The sequence below is a fragment of the Bidens hawaiensis genome, unplaced genomic scaffold, assembly GCF_021521415.1.
Source record: "Bidens hawaiensis isolate Kalapana, Puna unplaced genomic scaffold, B.hawaiensis_p1.1 tig00006845_1, whole genome shotgun sequence".
NCBI lineage: Eukaryota > Viridiplantae > Streptophyta > Magnoliopsida > Asterales > Asteraceae > Bidens > Bidens hawaiensis.
In genome coordinates this window covers 1,017,573-1,030,575 of record NW_027491467.1, presented here as the reverse complement: position 1 = coordinate 1,030,575, position 13,003 = coordinate 1,017,573, and the positions used below count along the sequence as shown (strand labels likewise).

At 33.5% G+C, this 13,003-nt stretch overlaps 1 protein-coding gene across 1 annotated transcript; it reads right to left on the bottom strand.

Annotated features, from left to right (window-relative positions):
* Positions 1-513: 513 nt before the first annotated feature.
* Positions 514-4,757, bottom strand: LOC143633691 (uncharacterized). The gene is made up of 8 exons (XM_077101945.1): positions 4,596-4,757; positions 3,932-4,065; positions 3,767-3,824; positions 3,155-3,289; positions 2,460-3,062; positions 2,221-2,364; positions 1,449-1,583; positions 514-1,208 (listed from the first exon to the last, which is right to left on the bottom strand). The coding sequence occupies exons 1-8, from the start codon at positions 4,650-4,652 to the stop codon at positions 630-632; spliced, it is 1,845 nt and encodes a 614-aa protein (XP_076958060.1). The 5' UTR covers positions 4,653-4,757; the 3' UTR covers positions 514-629.
* Between the last annotated feature and the right edge of the window lie 8,246 nt (positions 4,758-13,003).

The following is a 13,003-nucleotide window of genomic DNA, read 5'->3' as shown; positions in this document are numbered from 1 at the left end:
GAACCGGAATTGGTTCCTACCCGTACCCGACCCGCGGGTAGGACCAGGTATAGGATTTATCCCCGAAACCATACCCGGAACCGGCAATACCCGGTCAAAACCCGAAAAAAACCCGGAAGAACCGGTTAAAACACGGTCAAATACCCGACTATACCCGGAACCGGTTCCTACCCGAACCTGGTTTGACTTTTGTTGACCATACCCGGAACCGGTTCGTACACGGTTCCGGGTTTAAATAATACCCGATTTTGTGCACCTCTAAACGTGAGCACATTAACTTTATACTTCTTTTATGTAGCTTTTAATCATCCTTGAATAATCCTTTGGACTTTAGGAAACAATTGAGTTGCTGTTAGTGTAATGCTAGTGATTTAATCATTAAATAGAAAGAAAAAGATCTTCAATTACACACAAAGGAAAAACAAATAGCAAGGTTTGAAAACAAACCATATAATCAGGATATTGCAATCTTTAATATCTACATATTCAGAAAACTTCCATCACTTATATAACATAAACAAAAACAAATTCAAAACCCAAACAAATCATCATTTTCCACATAACCCTACTACATACATTTCCTAAATTCCAAGAAAAAAAAAATTATAGCAAATAGTCTTTTGGTATTATTAAACATCACCCAAATCTTCAGTGTTCCATATACAAACCTCCAAATTCAACTCCCCAGAAGAATTCAAATACGCGAAAGGCACCAAAAGAAAATCAGACCGGGTAACACCTTCCACCCGACCCGGTAAAGTCTGTGTGTACGACTTCAACTTTAACGACGCGTCCCCTCTTTCCGACACAAGACAATACAGAAACCGCTCATTGTTATTGCTTGGGCCAATACAAGTTACCATAACCGTATGACCAATATTTTCTGTCCCTTTATTAAGTAAAAACAGTACACCGTCTTCTTCGGCTTGTAGCACAAGAAACGCTTCGTTCATTCCTAACGACACGGGTAACGGGGAGTTATACTGAAACCGCCTCCCGGAATCCCAATGTTTTGAGCTGAAATGATCTGATAATTCTTGAAACAAACCAACAAAATTGCAGTTGAGAAGCGGGCACGAGCATGTGGGTTGACCCGATTGACTTGTGTAAATGTTTGTGTTTGTATATTCTAATGGATTCTTGTAGGCGTAATTGTCAATTCGCATAGGCGGCGTGTTGTCGTTTTTGTACGCGAATGGGACATTTTCCTGCAGAAATTTCAAATTATGTGTCATAATATTATTTCATAACAACAATAATATACAAGTATGGTCCCTGTGGTATATGCAGATTTCACTTTTGGTCCTCAAGTATAAGAAAGGATACCACTGGTCCAACCTTACGCATAAACATAACACGAATGGCCTTTGACAACCCTAACCCAAAAGCTCTCTTATTTTTACATACTTTAAAATTTTATAGAATGACTAAACTACCCTTGTATTTACCAGGTTTTCATCCTGTCGAACGAGAGTGCCACGGTTAACTCTAGCGGCCACCTCTCTTAACGGGAGTACATCGACATGTTCCCTGTCAGTTAAGGATAATAATCCTAGACCAAGACCTCTTTCCTTGCAAATCACCTGAACATAGAAAAAATATTTAAACTAGCAACGATAAAGATAGTAGTTTTGCAAAAATTATCAATAACGGATAAATGTGCCACGTATGGATGTTCTTTTTGTATATAGTTTCTGGGATTTGTCCAAAAATGAATCTTTATTAATCATTAAGTTTATTTGCAAAAAAATCAAAAAAGGGTTGTTTGCAACAAAAGGCCATGTACCATTACTCGAGAAATAAAATACACAAATATACATTATATATTAGAGGTGACAAGATGGGTGGGTTTCAGTAATGGAGCAAAAAGGGTTCAGGTTGAAAATGGTCGCTTTTTAAAACGGGTCAATGTCAAATTGGGTCGACTCAAAAAATATTTTTTTCGCCGTGTTTTAATAATACAAGGACAATATTATAACAGTAACAATATAAATCTTTATTTAAAAAATGTATTAGAAGGTTGCATCCACTTAAAATAGACTATAAGCAACTTTCAACCCGTTCCCCTTTCGCTAAACCTTTTAATTTGACCCGTTAGTACATGGGTTGAAAATTAAAATTGCCACCTCTAAAGTATGCACACACATTATTTGGAAGTTCTGAATTATCCTCATCTTATATATATATATAGAGAGAGAGAGAGATAGATATCCGGCTTACCTCTCCACGACCGTAACCACCAAGCTCTTTCTCATGTTTCTCTCTCTCAGAAATAGCTTCTTCTGTCCACAAAGAGACACACGGAACATCAACCAGGCCCGGTTCACACGTTCCCACTATGGCAACACTCTCATAGTAGAATAACTACAAAAGTTAACAAATCTTACATTTCCAAATCAAAACTCACAACAAAAGCAATCACCAAAACACTTAAAACAATAATAATAATTGAATTCCACCTGAAGAAACAAAAGACAACCACCAACCGCCCGTTGTTTCCCTTGCCTATAACGTGCCACCTCCCTAACTAACCGATCAAGCAAAAACTTTGCCCAATTGTATTCATGAATCGAATCCATATCCGTTAAGATATGAAGAAAGGAAGGGCTAACATCTAATCTTGCAGTCGGGCACAAAAGTGTCCCCAAAACATATAATAAAAACGCCCTTTTGAAGTCATCTCCCGCTTCCGGTTGACTCAACGTTTCTTCAAGAAACCGAACTGAAATCCCTCGGTTTGACACGTTGTATTTTTGGCGCAATTCGGCAACTAACTCATCGGGACCTGAGTTGACCACTTCTTTACCGGCTGAAGGTAATCCCATCACAAGATGAACATCACGTGGGTTTAAAGGTATTCTTTCACCACAAATCTCTAAACTTCGCCTTATGGTGTTAAATCTTTCTAACAACCATAAACATAAGCTACGCCTCAAAGTTCTACATTTAAGATCAAGAAGACTACCAAATCCCATGCTTTTCACGGCTTCTTTTTGGTCATCCGTGAAGTGCTTCAACACGTTGACTAAACGACCGGGTGAGCACCGAGTGACAAGGTTCGCCTGCATCATAAAAACACATAAGTAAATAGTGAAAAGCCGATATTTTCTTTATCAAACATAGGCGTTATGATGGAAAACTGACATAAAGTTACCTGCTTTCTAGGTTTAGGTTCGCGCGCAGGAGCAGAACTTAAGTAGTCGTTCCATACTTCACGGGCCCGTTTTGTGTATTTTGACTTCTCTTCTAAAGTCATTACCTTCCAAGCGTCCGAGGCTGCTTTTGTTGCCTACAAAAAGATAAGCAGACATCAAAAACAACTCCAGTAAACTAATCGAATGTTCAAGGAACCGTTCGATGGCAAGTTATTTATTTAATAAATGAACAAATTTTTGGTTCATTTAGTTAAACGAATAGAAATCGTTCGTTCATTTATGTTCGTGAACGTTTGTTTATTTATGCTCGTTAACATATTCATTTGAACCTTTTAGCACATTGTCGTTCACCTATACTTTTTAATTAGTTTTCACTCAGTTGTGTTCTTTCATCTGGTTCAGTTATGTCCGTTCGTGTATGTTCACGGTTCACTAAAAAACATAAACAACACGTTCATTTTTTTAATGGGCAAACACAAACAAGAAAACTCCGTTTGTTTAACTGTCTGTGTTTGATCTTATGCTCAGTTAAAGTTAAACAAACGACCATGACCATGCTCCCTTCATGTTCGTTCAGTCATCACAAATAAAATCAGATCCGGGATGCTTACAACTTTCAAACCAGAAGATTCGGGATGTGAAGCACTGTATTCCTTTATAAATTCCCGACTAAAACATCATTCACAATCACACATGTCAGTTACACATACATCAAAAGTTAACACAATCAAACACAAAAAACCAGAAAAAGAATAAAAAAGAAATCTTTTTATTACCTAAAATGTACCCACGAGCAAGCGGGCCGAGGCGTACCACCTTGCTTCTTCTTTTTCTTCCTCCGACTCCCTTCGAGTTCATGACCCGTAATTTCTTTTCTCTTAACCACCATGGAATTGCTTTCACTCGGCACCTATTTGCAATAAACCAAAAACATTAACCAGAAAGTTAAATTCACCAACAAACAAAACAATTGTTAATGTACCATCAACAACAATCAATAAAACAAGAAGCTTTAACTAAAAGCATGGTTGTAAAAATCCCGACTAATCCCCGATCAATCGCAAGTCCCTACCCCACTGATTAGCTGCTGATTAATCGCTATTTGTTCAAACTGGGTCAAAATTTAAAATTTTATATATATTTGTATATTTCAAAAACTACACATAAATTCATTCCAATCAGATTAATCACTAGTCCCTACCCTACTATCCGACTGACTAAAAGTTAAGATCATCAATAGCTTAAAACTCATTAGCACCCAATTCACAAGATTCATCTAGTCTTCTTATAATAGCTGTAACAGCAGCAATTGATCTAAACATACACAAGTTCACATCAACAAAAGCATCAATTTTTCAATCAAAATCAAGAATCAAGAACAGACACATCTCATTACTATAAACCCATCAAAAAGTATCCAAATTGAACAAGGATCGATACCATCGGAGGGAAGATTTCAGGTCCTTCATCGAAATTGGGTGAGCTATCAGTAACCATGTGTACAATTGAGGTTAATTAGGGTTTAAAAAGAGGTAAAACGGGTAAATTAAGGGTTTTTTTTATAAAATTGAATGTTCAGATCAACAATTTGGATCAGATCGGAAGTGGGTTTGCATCCGATTGCGGTGAAATTGAAGGATGATGAAGAGAGCAGATGTTAAAGATTGATCGGATGGATGCATAGCTTCAAACGGCCCCCTTATTTGCGTTTTACTGATGCTGTGTATTTTACATAATTGGTCCCTGTATTATGTATCAAGGTGGTTTTTTTTGGAGGGTAGCTTGTTGGTGTGTTTGTATTTTGTATAAACGTATATAGATATAAGAGCGTTCACATTCAACCCATCATATTATATGACATGTGAGTGGAGTTTTTATGATAAATGGAATATGGGTGGAGTTTTTATAATGTGTGGTTTAGAATATTGTGAGCGGATGAAAGAGAAATGTAATGCTTTTTCTGTATATATGTAAAGTTATTGTTAACTCCCTATAACTTTTTAATATATTTTTGAAAGTGGTTGTGAGTAAATGAAAGAGAAATAATAATGATAAATGCAATGTTGCAAAAATCCCGATTAGTCATCAATTAATCCCGATTAATCGCTAGTCCCCACTTCACTAATTAATTTTGGGCTAGTTGGCTAATTAATCGGTCAACGGTCAAATCCGGAAAATCGGTGGTTCCGACGATATTCTGATCAAAATAAGCGGTTTCCGGCGAGGTTCCGACCAAAATCATCGGTTTCCCGTGAGATTCAAGCAAAAACTAGCGGTTTCCAGTGAGATTTCAGCCAATTTCCGGCCAAAATATGTTTGTGTATCTATAAAAATGAAATATATATATAAAATGTGTGCATGTATTTATAAAACTGAAAACTATACATTAAAGTCCGATTCGATTAATCTCGATTAATCGCTAGTCCCCACCCCACCGCCCGACCACCGACTAGCGATTTTTACAACACTAAAGGTATACAAAAAAGTATTATTTAATTGAAATGAGAGAGAAAATGTAGTTATTTTTAGTGTAATTTTATATTTGAAGATAGATGATTGAATGTGAATGCTCTCACACATACATACCTACATTTAGTGTTGCAAAAATCTTGGCTATGCGTCGATTAATCCCCGATTAATTGCTAGTCCTTACTTCACTGATTAATTTTGGATTAATCGGTCAATCGTTAAATCCGGCCAAAATTGGTGGTTTTCGGTGAGATTTCGACCAAAATCAGCGGTTTCCGGCAAGATTCCATAAAAAACAATGTTTTCTAGCGAGATTCCAGACAATTTCTAGCCGAAATGTGTTTATGTATGTATATAACTAAAAAATACATATAAAAATGAGTGCATGTGTATTTAAAATTGAAAATTATACATTAAAGTTCGATCTGGTTAATCTCAATTAATCTCGATTAATCGTTAGTCCCACCCTACTGTCCGACTAGCGGTTTTACGACACTGCCTACATTTATGCAAATCTTGATATGCTTAGTTTGTGTTTGCAATGGAAAGAAACATGATACATTTAGTGTAGGGTTATGTAAGTGACAACAGAGCACATAAACATTAGGAATTCGAAATTCCTTGGTGTCGTAAAGATACATTTAGTGGCGAGTCAGTTTTTTGAAGAGAGGCAAAGTGGGAAAACGATGAGATTTTTTTTCGATTTTAACATTAACAAAGAAAAAGATTAAGGTATTTTGGTTAGTTTAGTGTTACACTTGTAAGAATAAATATATTTTATATATTTATTTATATGGCCATCATTATCATTTATATAATAATAGATCAAAATAATTGATTATACCTTATTATATGTTAGCTTGGTAATTGTTGATGGGCCATATTACTCTTAATAGCTAATAAAGGGTTTCCCCTTGGGTAACCTAGTTAAACTATATAGATAGGATAAGTAAGGTATCGTATCCACCAGGAGTATGTGGTCAATGTATTCGTGTAACAGATTTTTAATTATGAAGTGACTGGTTTTTAGTGCTGATCACACAAACAATTAAGTTGAATTTAGAGAATTAAGAAAACAAACAAGTAAACGAGTTTCAATCAATTAACAAAGCAAATCACACCCGGGACTTCAAGTAGGTAACTTACAGTAATCTCATGCAACCTAACAGATTAATCATTAACGGTTAACTACAGACTGATCAACTAGACAAAACCTTAGGCAACAATAATTGCTTTACACACGGCACTGGTTATCAAACGGTCCCTACCAGTGTGACTCAGTTAAGGGCAATTATATGCTTTGTCGTATTCAACCTAATCAAACAACCCTATGATCAATTATTATAGCAACCGGTAACTAATCTTTCAGATCAACGCAAACCTAAACCGATTGAACACACAGAAATACTAAACATCAATAATCATAGATTAACCATAAACAGTTATACATAAATGTTCTTAGTCACATGAGGAAACTGAAATTGTTACAAACTTTACATCCCAGGTATGATTCGGAGAAGACTAGCCGAGCATCGTCATCGATAGATCTTCAATTAGGATGAGGAAGGCCATTAGGATTGATCAAGAGATGATTGGTAGCCCTGGAATTCACCCAAAATCGCCTAATAGCTGCTGCTGGTCGTCAATTCTGATTAGGGTTCGGAAAATAGAAGATATAGGTCAAAATCCTTTTTTTCACGTTTTTTAAGACCATCGCGTATCGCGATGGCCATAGACCCTACCCGTCGCGTACCGGGACCTAAGAAAACCTCATATTTGGATTCCTCTCGTCGAGAAACCCAAAATTCATATATTATGGCTCCCGTAACTCATTTTCTAGCTCAGGATATGCTCGTTTTACTTCAAGGTAGCATTTTATCAACCCATCTTGTTCAGTTTTAGCATTGGGTTATGATTTCTCATCCATACTCTTCCTGAATCCTTGTAACACTTCCCAAGACATCAAATCATGCTTCGGTCTTCCTGAGATATCATTCCATGCTCGTACAGGTCTCGCATTTAGCATCTTTAACGATCAATTACCTGAAATACAAAAGCACGTATGAAGTACCAAAGTTCTAACAATATACTCAATAAAACTACATAATTAATACACTAATATATATACAAAATACCCGACCATCATGTATATATAGAGAGAATAAATTAACATCATAACCTAATCTCACACACATAAGTAAATCATGTGTCTCCTCTCTCTTCTAAATCGGGTTCCTCTCAAGAACCCTAACCATCCTTAACTGTACATTCTAAAGGGGAACTCTATCAAGATGACAAGCATGTCGACTACATCATACCCTGCTGCGGTTACTACTCTTCATGCTGTAACAGGTTCATAGGTTTAATATTTGTCATGTTTTATATTACTTACATGAAGAACTGATCAACATGTGGCATCAGAGTGATGTTGATTAATCAGTTCTTCATGTTTTCCCTAAATCTGGAATTGAATCAGAAGACATGGACTAAAACTTGATAAACCCTATTTTTTTCGGTTTCTTTTTCATGTCTATTACGAAAACAATATATGAAACTGTTTAAAATCGCTAAAATTCATATATAGTAAACCCTAATATTTTCGAAATCTGTTAAATTCATGTTTAAAGATTTCGATTCCAAGTTTTTTTTTATGTTCTTTGCGTCCATCATTATTATCGAAAATTATACATATGTTGGTTCAAAATCTAGATTAAAATTTGTTAATGATTATTTAGGGATATATTTTTTCAAATCTTGGATAATTAGAAGTTTTAATATTTTCTTAAAAGATTTGAATCCTTCTAAAATAGGAAACAAATATAATTGTTAATCATTAAAAAGATTTGAACCAAATCTTATCATTACTAAATTAGTTTAAAAAAAGATCGTGGGTTAAGGGCTTAAACCAGTTTACGGGTTCACGGGCTATTTAAAAATCATGTATTATGGGCTTAAAATAGCTTATGTGTTCTAAGAGTGTATGAGTTTCTAAAATGGTTTGGGGTCATAACCCATAAACCCGAAAACTCACTAATACCATAATCAACATTTTCCATAAAATTCCATAAAATCATGTAAACACCCAAATACTGAAATACCCACTAAAAGGCGGAAACGGGCAATTCTCGGGAACCCAAAATTTCTGAGAACTAATTCCGCAAAATAAGGTCCTACCGGAAACTTAAAAATCCTTACTCTAAACATTTTCCGCTATTAACTAATTAAATGTTTTGTAAACCTTAAATATTATAAAATTTTACAAAACATAAAGGCTTAACTTGAATGAACTTTTGATGTAACACTTCTGCCCAAAAGTGATGAGTTACATTTACCCTATCGTTCAAGTATAACTGAAAAGCTTTTGTTAGTTTTGCCTAACATGATACAAATGTCTCACTTCTGCCCAAAGGTGATTTGTTACATTTTTATTTAGCAAAACTAGCCCGTGCATAATTAAAATAATTGTCTCACTTCTGCCCAAAGGTGATGTGTTACAATTGTTTTGCACATATACTTAAATAAATTTTAATTCTGCCCAAAGGTGATTTATTTTTTGTTTAAGTAGAACTATTAATTATAGTCTATTAGTTTGATGTTAATAATAGACATATCACATCTTCAATAAAATATAGTGATCCTCATATTAATGATCATTCATTAATCTAATGATCGTAAACTTTAATCTATATTATTTTAATATCCCATAATATTACTCACTATATTTTCTTTCATAAATAACGATCTCATCCAAATCATCCACTTTAATCTTAAAATACAATTGAATTTTGTCTCATAAAGAGTTTTAATAATATTTAGCTCTTCTCAATTTTAATTATTCATTAAGACATGATATGACTATCCTACTGCTCTTTCTAATAACAATCATTATATTAAAAACTAGAGCATAGCAAATGGGATGCGTCAATCATAACGTCTCTTATAATAATGATAATCAATAATTTATTTAAATAAATTCTATCACTATAGTTATTCTTGATTTAGTTTTTCCTAAGACTAATCAAAATAACTCATAAGATGCATGCATTCTTTCTTGAAAATTCTAACTATAAGGTTAAATGGCATTACCGAATACATCATAATGTAAAATACCATGACCCATAAAATTAAGGGCTTACACATGAAAATAAATACATTTTTTTAGTACATTACATACTAAAATTTTCAGCAATACAATTTGGTGCCTTACGAATCAGCTATAACACTCAGAAGTACCAAAGGAAAATGAGTGTGTTGATCAGCAACATATGTACACGAAAAGAAATGTCTGGTGCTAGAAATAAGATGTTATTCAACTCACTACCACTAAAACCTAAAAGAGGATAATTCTAAGGTTCATAGACAAAATACAAGTATTACTTCCAGCTTTAGGTTTCTTAAGGAGAAGTCCCATTGCAAAAATATGCCATTAGATTAGGCATAGACATTACAAGACTATCCATAATTCAAAAGAACAACTGGCTAAAATTGATAGTTGTATAATAATGATATATAAGTCTGCTAATCCTAATATTCCCATTAGCACATGATTTGTTGAGTCTAGTTCTATATGTTTACCCGAAATCAACAAATAACTAACATGAGTGTTAGTGATAAATTTAAATGTTAAGGTTATTTGAACCATGATAAACTGTCTTTTAATTACACTTTATGATACCTTAAATATTCTGAAGATTAATCAGAATTTAGTATCAATACTTAAGTTACATTATGACAGTTATAAGGTTTGCATAGCCAACATAAAGTCACTCTTACCTTAAACTCTTATATTATTTGTTATCAATATCTGGATTGAAACATTTATAAAGTAGAACTAGATGATAATGTATACTTTCACAACTTTTGTTATAAAGCAAATAAAAATTTAATGAAAGACAATTGAGACCTATAATATTCATCTATTAAAACCAAATTTCATGAGAAATCATGACATGGTTGATGAGGGTGATTTTTCATATAATCTCATTCTTAGTGATTTTAAATCATGTGTTAAATGCCCTAAACATTACTTGGCTTAAGGAATAAGTATGGGTCCACCATAAGTTATATTTCACTGACATTCGTGAAACTTATTCAAACGGAATATTCAGACATAATTCTTTTATCATTTAAAGTGATATTTACTTGTATCTAATCAGTATTCTATGGTCCGCGGTCTTAAAGAGATCCGTTCATATATACTTAATACGATTTCTTCTAAATATGTCCTTTAAGTTTATTATGACATCTGGACATTAATGGAATCAAATCAAGTCTAACATATATATGACAGATTCCCACGTCATGTACATCATTAAAACTTCTCTTGTATTTTTCCTAGAGATATTAAAGATCAGTGGGAGTGGGAGCCTTAAGTGTCTCAATCATAACTTACAAGATTTGCAAGAGGTGGGGGAGTAAAAACTTGATATTATCTCAATTGCACCTCTTGCACATGGCACTGCTTCATCACAACACTATTTTATCAAAACTTATCTCTTTAGAATTTACTACTACTACTCTTACAAAAGTTTCATTGTTGCTAAATGTGGGCATATTCAGATTTCTTAATAAACTAATCCTCACCAAGAGAAACTACAACTTATATTATTAACTTGTTTCTCTATTAGAATCTATTGGTCCTTATATATTGACCATAAGCATGTAAATTTCCTAAATGTTTCTAAGGCCAGTGGGAGCAGTAAAAGTATTTATAATGACTTGTTAGAAGTACAAGAGGCGGGGGGAAGAGAGATATTAAATTTTACTCCAATTACACCTCTTGTACACCATACTGCACCAACTCTTACACACTTCGAATCCTGAAAATGATAGCAACCTAACCAAGAGCTAATCCTTATAACCGAAACTTTTAAAATTACCCAATAATCAACTTGGAGGCCATCTAGGTTGTAAAACCTACTAAATTTGATGCTTATGTAACCTCCCTAACTAAAGTTGAATTGGATGTTGGAAAGTTTAATGATCATACCCCTTATAATTAAACCATTATCATCAATCATAATTGACTCCATAAGTCGCTAACGTTTTGAGATTTGGTTGAATCACCTAAAGGTGTTCATAACTAAACTAAATCCTAACACAAACGTTAAGACACTAAGAAGCATAATTGATAATTAAAGGTTAGATTCAAAAGGGAATAAATCATCAAAGAATCTTATAACCTATATTATAAAACATTTCTTTGAGGATCATCACTGTTCAAGTAGCTTACAATAGTTAAAGAACTACGTTAGAAGAACATTAAAACAACTTTCCCTAATAACTGACTTACATATCTACATGCTCATAAAACAACCTAAATGTTATAAACTGAAGGTTAATGAACATTTAGTCCATAAGTCAATAAAATCCATATATGGGTTAATGCAAACATCAAAATTTGATGAAATATTTATACAATTATTTTCATCAAAAACCAAGTGGATTAATGTACCTACCTCAAGATGAGTGGAAGCAACTAAAAACAAACTTGTCCTTATATAGATGACATTCTTCTGACAAGTATATGTTACATAAGTCAAAGCATTATTCACACACTTTGATATGAAATATCTCAAAGATATCCCTTACATAATAGATATCATAACATTCTGAGATAGACCCAAAGGGACATTAGTTTTGTTCTATAAGTTTTATCTAAAATGGGTCCTTACACATGTAACAAACAATATTGCTCTATGTAGAGGATAATAGGATCATTGAGATTATTACCTTATGCTTCATTAAGTAGAAGCCTTATGTAGGTTCAAGTCTATACTCGTTCAGATATTACTCAAAATTGTAACACACTAGATATTCCTAGATTAATGTGAAACATCTAAAAGAGTATTAAAATATCTTTAAAAGATACGAAAGACTATAATTTAAAAGAAGAACTGAGAATTCAAACCGGTATATTACTCTAAACTTTGTCATATTCAGAGATAAGAAAATGTGATTTTCGGGATATATTCTTATGTCAGTAGATAAATCTATCTCAATGAGGAGTTATAATGAACTGATAACAACAACCTAAGTCATAACAACATAATATATTGATTAATTACAACGTTGTTGTCAATAAATGTTGTTGAATATTTATTAGTGGACTCATAAGTTTTATTAAACTTCAAATAACTTATATATTGAAGACTAATTGTGATAACGTCAGCTACCATGTTTTCTCAAACAGTAACAGTTTGATAGGTGCTACATTAAATTTTGATATGAAATTAATTATTCGTTTATGAACGAATTGAGGAATCTAAATTTTCATATCGAATACATTCATGATATGCTTAAGGATCCTATAACTAAAGGTCTATTACCCATAAGTATTATGAAAGCGCTTATAATCATGAGGGGTTTATTAGTGACCA

What these genes read in the sequence shown, in the direction of transcription:
- LOC143633691 (XM_077101945.1), bottom strand. Translation starts at nt 4,652, where the DNA reads ATGGTTACTGATAGCTCACCCAATTTCGATGAAGGACCTGAAATCTTC. An exon ending in TGCTCGTGGGTACATTTTAG is followed by an intron (nt 3,825 to 3,931) that starts GTAATAAAAAGA and finishes ATGATGTTTTAG; the next exon opens with TCGGGAATTTATAAAGGAAT. An exon ending in AACCTAAACCTAGAAAGCAG is followed by an intron (nt 3,063 to 3,154) that starts GTAACTTTATGT and finishes TTTATGATGCAG; the next exon opens with GCGAACCTTGTCACTCGGTG.